General features: G+C 37.1%; 1 protein-coding gene across 1 annotated transcript in view; it reads right to left on the reverse strand.

Moving 5' to 3' along the window:
• Positions 1–1,191: 1,191 nt before the first annotated feature.
• adgrv1 (adhesion G protein-coupled receptor V1) overlaps positions 1,192–15,813 on the reverse strand; it is a 125,840-nt gene continuing 111,218 nt past the window's right edge. The window contains exons 87-90 of the mRNA XM_059550160.1: positions 11,210–11,331; positions 5,838–6,026; positions 1,683–1,857; positions 1,192–1,530 (exon numbers count right to left, since the gene is read on the reverse strand). Of these exons, the coding sequence (XP_059406143.1) occupies positions 1,412–1,530; positions 1,683–1,857; positions 5,838–6,026; positions 11,210–11,331 (605 nt within the window). The 3' untranslated portion in view covers positions 1,192–1,411. The remainder of the gene's footprint in view (positions 1,531–1,682; positions 1,858–5,837; positions 6,027–11,209; positions 11,332–15,813) is intronic.

The raw sequence follows: 15,813 nt of genomic DNA on the forward strand, positions 1-15,813 counted from the left end.
CCTTGACCTACGTGAAAAATGAATTGCCCCCTCCTGCTAAATCATGAAATAACTGTGATTAAACTCATTATTTTAGAAAGTTGCCACACCCAGGTCTGATTACTGCCAGACCTGTGAATCAAGAAATCACTTCTGACAAAGTGAAGCATGCTTAAAGAGCAACACATCATGCCAAGATCTAAAGAAATTCAAGAACAGATGAGAAACAAAATAGTTGACATGCATCAGTCTTGAAAGGGTTTTAAAGCCATTTCTAAGGACTCCAGTGAACCACGGTCAGAGCCATTAACCAAAAATAAAGAAAACTTGGAACAGTGGTGAACCTTCCCAGGAGTGGCCGGCCTACCAAGATTACTCCAAGAGTGCAACGACAACTCATCCAGGAGGTCAAAAAAGAACCCAGAACAACATCTAAAGAACTGCAGGCCTCACTTGCCTCAATTAAGGTCAGCGTTCATGATTCAACAATTAGAAAGAGACTGGACAAAAATGACATCCAAGGGAGAGTTCCAAGCCAAAGGCCACTGCTGACCAAAAAGAACACAAAAGCTCTTCTTACATTTGCCAAAAAAATATCTTGATCATCCCCAAGAATTTGGGGCAAATATTCTGTGGACTGATGAGACAAAAGTTGAATTTTTTGGAAGGTGTGTCCCGTTACATCTGGCGTAAAACCAACACAGCACTTCAAAAAAGAACATCATACTAACAGTCAAACATGGTGGAGGTAGTGTGATAGTCTGGGGCTGCTTTGCAGCTTCAGGACCTGGATGACTTGAATTCTGCACTCTATCAGAAAATCCTGAAGAAGAATGACTGGCCATCAGTTTGTGACCTCAAGCTCAAGCGCACTTGGGTTATGCAGCAAGACAATGATCCAAAACACAATAGAAAGTCCACCTCTAAATGGCTTAAGAAAAACTAAATTAAGGTTTTGGAGTGGGCAAGTCAATGTCGATGTGAAAGACTCATTGCCAGTTTTCGCAAACGCTTGATTGTAGTTGTTGCTGCCAAGAGTGGCACAACCAGTTATTAGATTTAGGGGGCAATTACTTTTTCACGTAGGGTCCGGGAAGGTTTGGACATCCCCCCCAACCCCACAATAAATGAAATAAATATTTCAAAACTGCATTTTATATTTACTCAGGTCACCTTTGTGTAATATTTTATAAAAAATTTTTTGATGACCTGAATCTTTTAAGTGTGACAAATGCAACAACAACAAAAACAAAATATTGTAAGGGAGCAAAAACATTTTTATGGCACTGTATGTATATATATATATATAAAAATTCACGTATAAAAAGACATCTTAAAAACTAACAAGATGTAGTGCAAAGGCATAAACAGTGAAAAACAAAAACAACTATTGTTTTTATTTTACTATTTTCAGTACAAAAAAATAGTGAGGTTAGAGATGTGTGTCTGCGATAGGAATCCGCCGCAGCTCTACGATTTGAGAGTTAGCCACACTACCTCCATCATGACTGCCGTGGACTGACTCGCTGTCACTTACATTAAGGCCAGAACCTGTTTGTAGGTAAAACATTGTTCCCAAATAAAAAAACAAAACAAACAAAAAACACATAACTAGTACTCAGCAATAAAAAATTAATAGGTATTATTATAATTGCTAAAGATCTGTAGGGATTTAGGTATATTTTTGGAATAAAGGGGCTTACCAGTTTTTAAGGCAAATATGAGGTCATCAAACTCCTGTGACTCCTCGTCCTGCACCAGATTAGTGTTGATGAACCCTCCTTCTGTGATGTAGGTCTCGTCCTGAGGACTCTGTTTGAAAACACTGCTGGGCTGACTGCTGGGCCTCAGTGAAGCTCTCTCCCAATCTGCAGAGATCTGAAAAATATAATAATTTTTTTTTTTTTTGTCAAAGCTTCACCACATTAAAATGCGTTTTGCAGTTGAGTTAGTTTCTGCACACAGTCTAAGCTTAAAGGAGCCACAAAAATCAGCCATTCACCGGTGTGTCTGGTGCAGGGGTCATTCAGAGGTTACGAGGAATGTCTATAGAGTTTTACCAGGATAAGTCAGCATTCACAAGCATTCAGATGTTTCGTAATTAATTCTGGTATAGCTGGAGCTTTATAGGTGAGGAAACTGTATAATAATTATTTTTGAAGCGATCAACACGAATTCGAACCCGCATTTTGCCAAACTTTTTTTTCTCCATTTTCAAATCTTGTAGCACTTCTTAAAGGCTTTTCTTTTCAATACAAATTAAGGAAATAATCAAGAAGTTGAAAATAAAGTATTGGGTAGGTGTAGGGAGGGCTTTATTGCACCAATAAGGTGGCATCCATTTAATAATTGGAATTAAAATGATACAATTCAAAACATTATTATCGCATACTGTTTGAACTACAATACTGAAGTGCAGATAATTGCCACCTTTTTGCAACAAGAAGTATAAATAGCAGAAAATTCTGCTATTTTAATAGTGTAAATAGAATCTATGGCTATTTGCGCTTAGTGTAAATAGCCTATATTGATCTCTCTCTCTCTCTCTATATATATATAAATACATACGAAGACTTTTTTCTATGTACACAAAAGGCCTATTTCTCTCAAATATTGTTGACAAATCCGTCTAAACCTGTGTTTGTGAGCACTTCTCCTTTGCCGAGATAATCCATCCACATCACAGGTGTGGTATGCCCAAACCCGAAAGAGACCCGTAATTTACTACAGTGAACCGACCCGGACCCGTCTATTATTTCAAAAGCTGGATCCGGATCCGGACCCGGACCCCGACCAGTGTAGATCCGAGAAATGCCTACCCGGACCCGACCTGGACCCACCTATTATTTGAAAGCTGGACCCGAACCCGCCGCGAAGACACAGACCCGACTGGACCCGATTGTCACATATTCCACCTTAAATTGCTATTACAAGTCAATAAACCTGTTGCAAAAAATACAACTTTTTGTCTTACCTAATTTAAGGAGCCGTTGTCTCTCTTCCGTGTACCTGACTGCCTGTGATGCATTACAATCCTCCAACAAGAAAGTTATTCCTCTTGTTATTCCAACGTGCGTGCACTTGCATTAACTCTCAGTCTGCGCGCTCTGCTTCTAACGGCAGAGAGAGAGATCGCTTTTTTTTTTGGCTCACACTTTTCTTTTCCTAATTTTACAAGTTGCAAGTTACAAAAAACATCTGTCTGATCACGGCCGGGTGTTCTCAGAGTCCGATGACTCTGATCGCATGGGTTAAAACACACACACACACACACACACACACACACACACACACACACACATATATATATAATTTTAAAGTTTTATAAAAATAAAAAATAAATCCTTTTTCTAAAGTTGTCACAAAAACCTGATAGACAAAACAATAATTATTCCTAATCGATGAATGATAATTCTCACATTAACACCTCAGCAACATCTAACGTTACAGTAAAGCATCTAAAATGCACACTCGGATCAGTTTAATACAGCAAACTGATGATGAAGTATCGTAATATAATTGGTATAACAAACTGTCTACCAGTTAACTAATTTCTAATGTTCTCACACACAAAACTAAATACTGTAGAAACTGCTCACTTTTGGCATGAAGAGATGATCACAATAACCTTCTGACTACATCCTGTGACATAAATCTATTTTTTTCTCTCATTTCAATCATCAAAGTAAAGAACAAATAGCCCCATTAAACATAACATTGTGAAACAGTACATCTGACTTTCCCTCCCCTTAATGTGCTTCCTAATGGCAATGGCTTCCTTTCCTTTGGCTGGGTGCTTTTTCCCAGGAGGACGAAGGGAGAGGCCACTCCTGTCCTCCATGTCCCAGGCACCTCATTTTGGTACAATAGCCCATGGACAGTCCTTTAATCAGAACAGAATGTACACCGAGTGAACTGAGCACCGCCAGGCACCTAGTCATGTCTGTTTGAAGAGCCTGAGGAGACGGCCACCCCTCCAGAGCGCTGTTTCCTCTCCTCCCTCAACCAGTCACCTCCTCCCAATCCAACTGCCTGTTGTCTCGAGGCCACATGTGACACTAAGAGCCGCTTTAAGCTAGGAGTCAGTGCTTTCATGAACAAAACCGGATTAATTCAGTTCTCTCAAGTCTGCACTTAGAGGTCAATGTCCCTAAAATTACAGTCCTACCACAATCTTATTGATTTGTTCTCTTATAAATTGGCTTAAGCAAACATTTTACAAGCCATTTTGGATTTTTCTCCTTTTGTATAAGCTTTATCTAGATATTTATCTACTTTTCTGGAGCTTAAACTTAACATAAGTCTCATCATCAGCACCTACATACTGAAAACTTTTAACACTGGTGGCACAGACAAAAAGTACAAAAAGTAGGGTGAACTATGTAAAAGTGGAGTGAAGCACTGCTAAAAGCTTTTTACTGTCATCCTGTGAGTGAAGTGACATTCAGCCAAGTATGGTGACCCATACTCAGAATTTGTGCTCTGCATTTAACCCATCCGAAATGCACACACACAGAGCAGTGAACACACACACACTGTGAGCACACACCCGGAGCAGTGGGCAGCCATTTATGCTGCGGCGCCCGGGGAGCAGTTGGGGGTTCGATGCCTTGCTCAAGAGCACCTAAGTCGTGGTATTGAAGGTGGAGAGAGAACTGTACATGCACTCCCCCCACCCACAATTCCTGCCGGCCCAGGACTCAAACTCACAACCTTTCGATTGGGAGTCCGACTCTCTAACCATTAGGCCACGACTTCCCCTTGAAGTTTTATTATAATACTGCAACCCAAATTAATATTTAAATATTTCGGGTGGGAATCTTTAGACATTTCATGATTCTTTGGCAAACCCGAACACATTCAAAAATGACTCTTTCATTTGTTTTTCTTAGAAATTAATGAATTTAATTATAAGTACTAATTATCAGGAAAAGTAACAGAATTGACTCAGAACTGTTTTAAAAATTGAAATGCATTGGAGAATTGATACTTAATATAATGTTAATTATAGACCTTTAATCACAATTAGGCACAATTTTTTATTTGAACTGTATTATTTATTTATTTATTTATTTTTCAAATAAAGTAGGGCATGCGTATATTTAAGAAAAATATGTTACATTTATATATTAAATAAATTATATTAATTATATTAATATAAATATATACATGTACATAATTTCTAAATATATGTTGTATGTGTGTGTATTTGTATATACATAATATACACAATAAACACACATGTAAACAAAAACTTTTATTTTGGAATGCATATATATATATATATATATATATATATATATATATATATATATTCTATTGAATTTAATAGTTTCAATTAGTGAAGACTCACTAATAAATTGTAGAGTCTCAAAAACAGCTCAACATTAAAGTTGCAGACTGAAGGAAACGGAAATATCTTCTTTTTAAACATCTCCTCTAAAAGCCTTTCTTGATCACTGCCCATCCTTCCCAGGCAGCCTGTGCGCTCTTTACAGTCCTACGTCTCCCCTCTTAACCTCCCTGCACCCTCATTCCCGGATCTGTGAATAGTTTACATTGACGGCTCAGTGGAATGTGAGCTTCTACACCAGGCCTCTTTATTACATAACACTCTTCTTACAGTTTGTGTGTGCATGAGCTGACTCGGTGAACAAACACAGGTCTGTGAGTCCTCTACCTCAGCTTGAGGATGATAAATAGGTGGTTATGCAAACACACATAAATCTAAAGCCTACCAATGTAATCTCAAAAGTACATGTGTGGTATGAAATGCTGTCAGATGTCACTGCCAAATAAAGCAAGCGCAACAACTATTCATTAGAAATGTTTATCAAAACCCACAGTAACAGACGCACCTCTTCCATGGCACTGATGAGGTTCTGTGTGGACTTGCTGATTTCTCCTCCACCCACGGTAGCAGCACCAGTGCTTTGGTATATGGAGTCTGGGCTGCCGTGTCCATTCATTTCCACGGTGTAGGTTGCCTTAGCTGGCCAGAAGAACTGATTATGCATGATAAAGTAGACGGAAAAGATGTACAGACCCTGAAAAAGATGAAATCACAAGTTAGATGAGCTCAACGCACTGCCACATCAGATGAATAAAGTTATTTCCTCTATTCTATAGAGGGAAGTGGTGCAGAATCTCCATGAGATCCTAATCAATAGATTTGTTACTTAAGCAGTAAGTAGTAAGTCATGTGATATTGTGAATATAATCAAAGGTACAAATATATATTTACAATTTAGCACACCTTCTAGCCCTATATCTATATATATAGAATTTATATTAGTGCTGTCAAATGATTAATCACGATTAATCACATCCAAAATAAAGAATTTTATATGTGTGTATACTGTGTATATTATGTGTATATAAATACAAACACATGTACAGTACAGACCAAAAGTTTGGACACACCTTCTCATTCAAAGAGTTTTCTTTATTTTCATGACTATTAAAATTGTAGAGTCGCACTGAAGGCATCAAGGGCTATTTGACCAAGAAGGAGAGTGATGGGGTGCTGCGCCAGATGACCTGGCCTCCACAGTCACCGGACCTGAACCCAATCGAGATGGTTTAGGGGTGAGCTGGACCGCAGACAGAAGGCAAAAGGGCCAACAAGTGCTAAGCATCTCTCCGGGAACTCCTTCAAGACTGTTGGAAGACCATTTCAGGTGACTACCTCTTGAAGCTCATCAAGAGAATGCCAAGAGTGTGCAAAGCGGTAATCAAAGCAAAAGGGGCTACTTTGAAAACCTAGAATATGACATATTTTCAGTTGTTTCACACTTTTTTGTTATGTATATAAGTCCATATATAATTCCACATGTGTTAATTCATAATTTTGATGCCTTCAGTGTGAATCTACAATTTTCATAGTCATGAAAATAAAGAAAACTCTTTGAATGAGAAGGTGTGTCCAAACTTTTGGTCTGTACTGTATATATTTAAGAAATAATTGTATATATATTAATAAAAATATTTTAAATGTATTATAAAATATAAGAATATGAATATCTAAATGTATAAACGTAAATATTTTCAAAATCCATACTGTGTGTGTATTTATATACACATAATAAATATAGACAATACACATATATATTTATACAAATACATACATATATATTTATATATCTACAAATACAATTTATTTAAAAGCAAAATATATATAAAATTTTTTCTATATCACAAAAAGTTGATTATCACATCTAAAGTGACAATTTGTTTGACATTCCAAATGTGTTTGTGCAAACTCAACAAAAAGAACGAACATCATCAATTAATCATTTGGTCTTAAATTCCAGATTTTGCAACAGACATAATTTCCCTCCTTCTGACATCATTGTCAATGAGGGTCTGGCCAACCACGATTTTTATTGGGTAGCAGCACCAAACCAAATATCGCTGTACACACACTTGTGCCAAATATCACATGAACACCAGAAATGTCAAAACAAATGGGACATGTGGGTGACAGACTGCAGGTGAAACTAAAATAATAGGGGGAAAGTGCTGAGCTTTTGGAAATACAGAGAAATATACAGAAAGTTTCTGAGGAATAGAGAAAGTGAATTATGTGATATGAGTTGATGCATTCTATTAATGATTTATATAATGTGGAAAATGTGAAGAGAGAAGAGAATAACACACACACACACACACACACACACACACACACACACACACACACACACACACACACACACACATATTAGGGACTCGACTTACTTCCTGTGAACTTAACATTTATTTGAAGCTGAACTGAAAAATAAGCATTATCCAGCCCTCACTGAAACCACTGTGGCTCAGCATCATTGACAGGTAAAGTAAACTGGATATAAGCACACACACACATACCACTCACAAAAATAGAGTATCGATTTCAGGCCTTATTTAGAGACTATAAGTGGGCAGCCTGTGCTTCGCTATGAGGCTTTATCACTGCTACCTGAAAGACACGCAAATGTCCAGAGGCCAGAGCGGCATGCTCAATTACTTCTGCTAGTCATATAACTGTTCTCAGGTCAGAACAGAGAGGTCTGGTTTTTACCTACGATATAATGGAAATGAGTTAACACAATGCACATTGTTAAAAACGGTGTGGAAGAAACAGACAGAGACCACTGGATATTTAGATGGAATAGTCCATCTAAATGTACTCAACTGCATCTGCATTCATTCAAGCGTTACATAACAGAACCATCAAAATAATGCAGAAGTATAATAAAAGTCATCTATATGATCAGTATGTCATATTCTAAGTCTTGTGTGAAGAACACACTAACATTTAAGTCATTATTTACAGATACTGGATGAAAATAACAGAATTCTTAAGATTTGGACTCAAAATAAAAATAAAAGTCATAAAGGTTTAAAACAACATGAGGGTGTGATATTATTGAGTGAATAGTAATTTTGTTGTTCTTTTCCAGTATTTTCTATAAGATAATAAGAAAGTGCTGATTCTCTCTTTTGTTCCTTCTCATATTTCTTTAAAACAAATGGAAAGTACTAATAGAAGTTGGAAAACTACCTCGTTGGCTATATGCCGAGTCACACATCTGCAATAGAAAGACAAGAATACTACCAAGAGTTTGTAGTCAATACATTTTTTTTTATGTATCTAAAAGAAGACTGTAATGCTCACCTCTAATGTTTCTATTATGATGTATTTTAAAATGTATATATTTTACAATGTAATTTATACCTCCGATTCCAGTGTTGCATGATTTTTCACGATTCTTCAGAAATCTTTTTAATATTCAGATTTGTTGCTCAAGTAACATTATTAACAGTTGTGCTGCTTAATATTTTTGTGATACCTTTTTTTCTTTTTTCATGAAACCTGCAAACTTCTGAATAGTAGTTTAGCAATATAAATAATAGTAATGCTGCTGACTACTAAAGAATGAATCATGCAGTGATTAAATGATTAATCTGATCTGATGTAATCATTAATCTGACTCAGTGCACTGCTGGTGATCAACAACATCTCCATTCCTTTTTTATTAACACTTGGCAGGGTTTCTTATTGCATATGTCTTGATACCCTTTTCACCCTCTTTATTATAGATCGTCACATCCTGAAATCAGCTGAGGTTAATATGAAGCTGTTTACAGGCTTCCCAATCAGACAGGAACTAACAGAGTTTAAATGATACATTTATGGCAACAGCCACTGAGAAAATAAGAGGACGGGCATGGAAAATTAGCATCACAGGAAAAACAGCACCCATGAAAACAGATGCTCAGGGCTTGATTATTAAAAACAGACTGCAGGAAATAACAGGGAATGTGCAGCGAAGAGTTAAAACTAAAACATTACAAACACATCCTATAAATGATTGCTGAAGAATTCCTTTGAGAACTGAAAAGGTTCTGTCAGCCAAATAGCAACACATCTATGGATGTCTGCATGGGCCTCCCACATGTTTGTGAAGATTTTCCACAGAAGGAGGTCATGTTTTTGTTGTAGGGACTGCTGACATTTTTATGTGGGCGTTTAGAGTTTGACTCAAAGGGAGTCAAAACAAAATTTTGTGCTATTTATGTTCTTTCTAGGTGAAGGGCATCATGTCCAACCCAGTCATGTTTTGGCTTTGTCAGAAACATTAACAGCTTCTCTGACCGGCTGTCAGTCAGTCTGTAATGTAGAACAAGTAGAACAAATATGCTCAACTGTATGTTTGGTTGTTCTTTACACTAACTGTAACAGTGAGGAAATATTGAAGAAGAAAAAATACTGGAGGAAGTATTTATCTTTTCTGTTAAAATGTTACTTGTTACTCAGACTTGCATCAGGGAAGGCCATCTAACACGGCATGTAAAATTTGATGTTGCAAACCATATTTAGCTTTCTACGTTTTACTATATCAATTAACTATATCCATTGCACTTCTAATTGATGCAGTTTTCTTTTTTAAAATAAAGATAAAAACTAGGACCAAGAGAAAGCTGCTTGGTTTGAAAGTGGCTCCTTTGTGTGCGGTGCTTTAAACATCGCTACATTACACAGCCTGTGGTTAGCTGCAAAATGTTGCTTATGTGACTGTATCTTCACAGTTATGTAACATTTGAACTTATACAATTTGGAGTTCAAACCTTCTTTTCCCCCTTACAACACAACCCTGGTGTTAAAGAGAAACATCCTTTGAGGTTTATCAGGTGATAACTCTATCCAGCTTTATCAACCACGGTGGACTTCACTCATCTAGTCAACAGATAAACAGACTCTCATCATCATCATACAATGACTCTGAATAGTCCACCTCCACGTAAATGAGCCTGGCCAGTATCTTAAGATCATGTCATGCAAGAGGTGGAGAACTAGAAATCAGTGGACTACTGTATCTGTCTATTTTATTTATATAGTACAGGAAAAAACTATACAATACATTGGCAGACTGAGCAGATAGTGAGGTGGTTGTGAGAGTAATGCATTTGTATTCAGAGATAAGACAGCTGTTTGCAGGTCTTAAACTAAAGGCGAAGAGCCCACTGGGCCCTCAAATGTGAAGATTACCTGTATTAATCTATCTTCAGGATTAGGACTTATCTAATGCTTTTAAGATGTGAACAATTAAGTATAACTGAATGTGATTCTGAGGGTCAGAACTGACCATGGGTCACAACTTCATCACTTTCACACTGAGTTCAATGATAAAACACTTTAGAGATAAGATTAGGTTGCACACGTTGATGATTTAAGAGTCAAAACTTTCTCTGTTTTGTGAAAAGCATCAACAATAACGGCATTTCCATTCGAACTAAACTACCATTCGAAAAGGTATTGTTAACATTTTTTAAAAAAGCTGCTTGCGTTTTCCAACGCTGCATTTAAAAAAAAAAGAAGAAGAGGTAAAACAGTAATATTGTGAAATATACTAACCATTTACAATATCTATTTTCTATTTTAATATTTAGTATGATATGCTTCTGTTTTCATGAACAAACGTTACATATTTTCTCGATGATTCTTTGTTGAACAAAATTCATTATAATATTTAAAACATTATAAATGTCTTTACTTTCACTTTTGATCAATTTCGACAAAGAAAGAAAGAACGGTATAAAAAAAGAGAGAAAAACATTCAAGCAATTACTATTTGGCCTTGATAAGACAGTTTATTGATATTTATTATAATTTATTGTCTTTAGATGGCTAGTATAAACTCTATTCTAAATGTATGCATGAGAGGGCATTTTGTGTGTATGTTCTTACCAGAAAGATGTTGAAGATAACAAGCAGGATCAGCATCCACAGATATCTGTAGGCCATGTGCAATCCAGCCCAAAGACAGACCAGAGTCACCAGAGCAAACAGATACAACATCATGGGCACCTCTGAAGAACAAACAGAAAGACACTTCATTTTGGGTTTGTAAGATCAAATAAGCTCATTTGGAAAATAAATAAATGTTTCCCAAAATGCAAGATGGCATCATTTGAAGTTAATATATTTCTAGAAAAATCACAAGAGCTTTGCTCATCATCATTTTTCAGATGTATGGATGCTGACTGTGCTGTTTTATCTGTGCTGCATGCAGCAATGCCAGCAGCCATGGGTGCTGTTTTCAGTTACAGAGCGAGCTGGCCAGGCATGCTTCAGTTTTTCCATAGTTCAGACAAGCTTTTCACATGCAGCAAGAGCTCTTTGAACTGTGCTCGCTCTGGCATAAGAGCCATGTGGGCACGTTAATTGACCTGAGGCAGGATTCCAAGATGGCTCCCAGGGAAAACAAACAAAGCAAAACAACAAAGGAAGGAGAATAAAATGAGTTGTCTCATTAAGCAGGTCACAGTCCAGAGACCGTTCTGGGGTAAATGAGGGCAGCCATGGGTACAAAGTACTTTGCCCACGAGTGCTCTTCATGTGGGCAAACAATGCCTCTCATTGCCAAGACTGACTCAAGCATATTGGCACAAAGACTTTAACCAGACTGAGTGTTTTACTTTAAAAATGATTGTTAGTTTAATTGCTGAAACATTCACTCAGAGGGAGGGAAGAAAAATATGTGTTGCAAACATGCTAGTTCAAAACCTGACATTCTAGCATCAACATAAAGTAATCATTTACTCAAAGTCATGACATTATGAACACAAGCACAAGAGTTTAGAATTTTCATGTTTTGTGGATTTGAATACTCAACAGATAAAGTACTTATAAACCCATTTATGCAAATAAGCAATGACACAATACCGCAACTACCACTAGAAATTATGTAACCAACATTAAATATGGTTGGTGACCTATGCCAAACATGGACCAATTCTCACTATTAACTAGTTGCTTATTAGCATACCTATTTTTAACATATTGGCTGTTTATTAGTACTTATAAAGCACATATTCTGCATGACAATATTCAATATCACTAAACCTACCAAATACATAAACTTAACAACATTACTAACTATTAATTAGCAGCAAACTAGCAGTTTATTGAGGCAAAAGTCATAGTTAATGGTTTGTTTAAAGTGAGAATTGGTTCTTATAAATAAAGAAACCAAAAATCACAAATATCTCAATCAGTTTAAAACAAATTTAAGAGATTTTGAAATGCAGTTTTGTGTTTTCATGACAAATCTTTATTGCCACCCATTCCCTAATGATCCTTTATAGTTCTCATATATTACCTTTTTTGCTCTACTAACACCTGTCCTTCACCAGCAATGCATTTATAATTTCTAAGTTGGCCAAAGTACACAACCAGGCAAAACTGTAGCTGATAATTAGCGAGGAAGAGGCAGACTGTGGCATTGTTTCTTTCAGCAGGGCTTATTTGCATCTACTCACCTCCTCGACCTCGTGAGAACCCTGATTTTTAATTCATACATTTAATGAGGGAACAAACAAGTACAGCTCCAGAATGGAGAACAGGCTGACTCATCCATCATGCTCTCTATTCACAATATAAACATGGACATGAGCTCAGCCCGGCACTTCGAGGGCTCCAAACAATGGCAGAAGACCTGTATTCTCTTTTTATTTTCAGAAAATGCATTCAGCGCTTATTTGATTTACAATTCGTGCAACTTAGTAAATTGATTGAAACAAATAGAATATTCAAATATCAGCATCTTTCTTTGATGGCCACTATTGGCCAATTAGAGGCTGAAATTAGACAACACATTTGCTCTATTTGTTCTAGCACATGTTTGAAGCGTGTTAGATGCACCAGCAGATGTGCAGAACACACATCTAGGGAAAAAGAATATTCATCAGTTTAACCTCCACAACCTGGCGCTTCCCTGTGCTGCATCCCTTATGATGGAAAACAATCATGCATGCACCTGCAGCCTTGTTTGTGCATGCCGGCATCTAATCAAATTAACACAAACAAACACCCTGCAAGTTCAAGAGAATTTAAATAATCCTCAAATTCTCCAAGCGTCATTGCTGAAATGCATGCATGCATGACAAAAACAGCAAATGAGATTATAACTGGCTTTCATTAGAGTGAATGAGGGTGATGAGAATCAGTTCAATCCAAAATGAGGCTTCCTTTAGGGACATGACTTGCTGTTTGAGAACACAGCGTCCTGTGCCGTCCCAGAGCATTTCACCAGCAGAACTAATGCACACGGCATTAACATCTGTTCTGCTGCTGCTTTGATGTTAATATGGCTCTGATGACACCAGAAGTGCAAAGACAAGCAGAGTCAGGCCATGCATGACTGACACATCTCTGGGGCTATTCAGTGGAAGACCTGCCAGCAGAAGCAGGCAAACATTATGAAAGACTTGGCAATGAAAAATAGGCCACACATTCCTCATCTGATAGACAACACATGGCACAGAGCCGAAGTTTAACACCAGGTTAGCACAAAAATTCCACGGTCATTGCTTCCACCTGTCTAACTTTACCTGCTGTTTGTGTTTGTCTCAACTATCTTACATTTACTTTCATGATGTTTTGGTTGCTATTTACTTTTACTGATGCTGTTGCCATGAACATTTGGTAACACTTTTCAGTGTATATGTTACAAAAGCACTAATAGATGCAATATCTATATCAATGAAGTAGTGAAAGCATACATCTAAAAAAAGGACTGTGACGAGTGGGGCGGGGCCGAGAGATGTGGGAACAGAGCAAGGCCGGTGGAGTGCTTGGAGATGAGCGACACCTGCTTGACCCACCGGTCTCGAGTCCCACGGAGGAGATGGAGGGATATAAAACTGGAGCGACGACAGTGAAGGACGTGAAGTTTGATTTGATTGTCCGCCGGTTCCCGCCTCCTTCTTCCCATGATCATGGAGTTTTAATTCGTTACAAGGACAATTTAAAATTGTTTTAGAATGTGTATAGCATTTCTTACCAAAGGACATGTCAATCTATTTCATGCTAATGATCAAAATGCACCTTGTATTATTATTAGTGTAATTCATTATATTTACATGTCATGTACATAACACTATTACATGCGGGTTTTTTTTAAAGAAGTATTACTCCCATTCCCAGTTCTTCCACAAATCAAAAACATCCAAATTTTATTGTATTTCTCTGTTCTTCCCCCGGTTATTGTTCTGCATATCAGTCTCCACTTTGTACAAGTCTTTCCCTCCCTCCTCTCCCTGACTGCCTTGGCTTTCCATCTGTGTAAGCACATTCCAGGCTGTGGTCTGGGCCTCTGAAGCAGCAGGTTCCTAAACCTTGAGGAACCATCTCTCTATTGGAAAGGAACTGGCTAGATCACTTCCTCTCTCAATGAAAACCAGGCTCTCATTAATCCATGTCTTAAGCATAAAGTGCTGTAAAATACCTCTAATGTTTCCACTCATATATCACAACTAAAGTGAGCCATAAAATCAGTTTAACTTGAATGAACATAAAAATGCATTTAAATGTTGCATTTGGTTCTTAAAAAGTTTTTTTTTCACTACCTACATTTATACACTAGTGTTAAAAAATACAGTAAGAACAATCATCTTGTGAAATAATATAACCGATTACAATAACTGTTTTTCTTTTTTAGCATATCGTAAAATTAAATTTTTCCTGTGATGGCAAAGCTGAATTTTCAACAGTCATTTTCATTTTCAACTTTCAACATTTTCTACTGTCTTTTGCAACATTAAAAATGTCTTTAATATAATTTTTAATCAGTTGAATGCATCCATGCTTAATAAATGTAATAATTTCATAAACATATGTGGCAAAGTGTTAAAAACTGTTTATGTTCTATAGTAAACAATTCAGAAACTACTTCCTGTGCAAGTACAGGAAAAACATTAAAATAAAAAAGAACCTGTCGACCAATTTTTGAAGTGGTGATGTTAAATATGCGAACTGTCCAAGAGATAAATATATGACAATTTAGAGTGAAGTCATGGTATCAGTTAATAATATATAATGGCATATACAACAGACAACTATAGTTCTCTTAGGAGGAGAAGACACTCAGCGTAAGAAAGCAAGCACTGAGGACCACTGGGGAAAAACAGCAGGGCCTAAATGTGAGACAGCACTCTGGCTCCTGTTTAAGATGCCATAGCAGCTGTCACAACATTCAGCTGTGGTTCAACTCCGAGGATGAAAGACCTTCCTTTGTCTCCCTCTTGAGTGAGCTAACATCTGCCCGGCCAACAGCTTCAATGATAAGAAAAAAGTGTTCCAACTCAAAGAGTTATGGGTGGCTGAAGAAGAGGATTGTGGTAAAGAGATGAAAGAATGAGAGCGCGGGAAGAGCTGAAATCTTCCAGTAAATCTGTTGGAACACTAGAGGTGTCCAACAGTTTTGTGAGAAGAAACAAACAAAGGCTTAACATGGAAGCACATACTAGATCAACATGCTCTTTGGAATCAAACACTTGATATTCTTTTGT

The sequence above is a fragment of the Carassius carassius genome, chromosome 5, assembly GCF_963082965.1.
Source record: "Carassius carassius chromosome 5, fCarCar2.1, whole genome shotgun sequence".
NCBI lineage: Eukaryota > Metazoa > Chordata > Actinopteri > Cypriniformes > Cyprinidae > Carassius > Carassius carassius.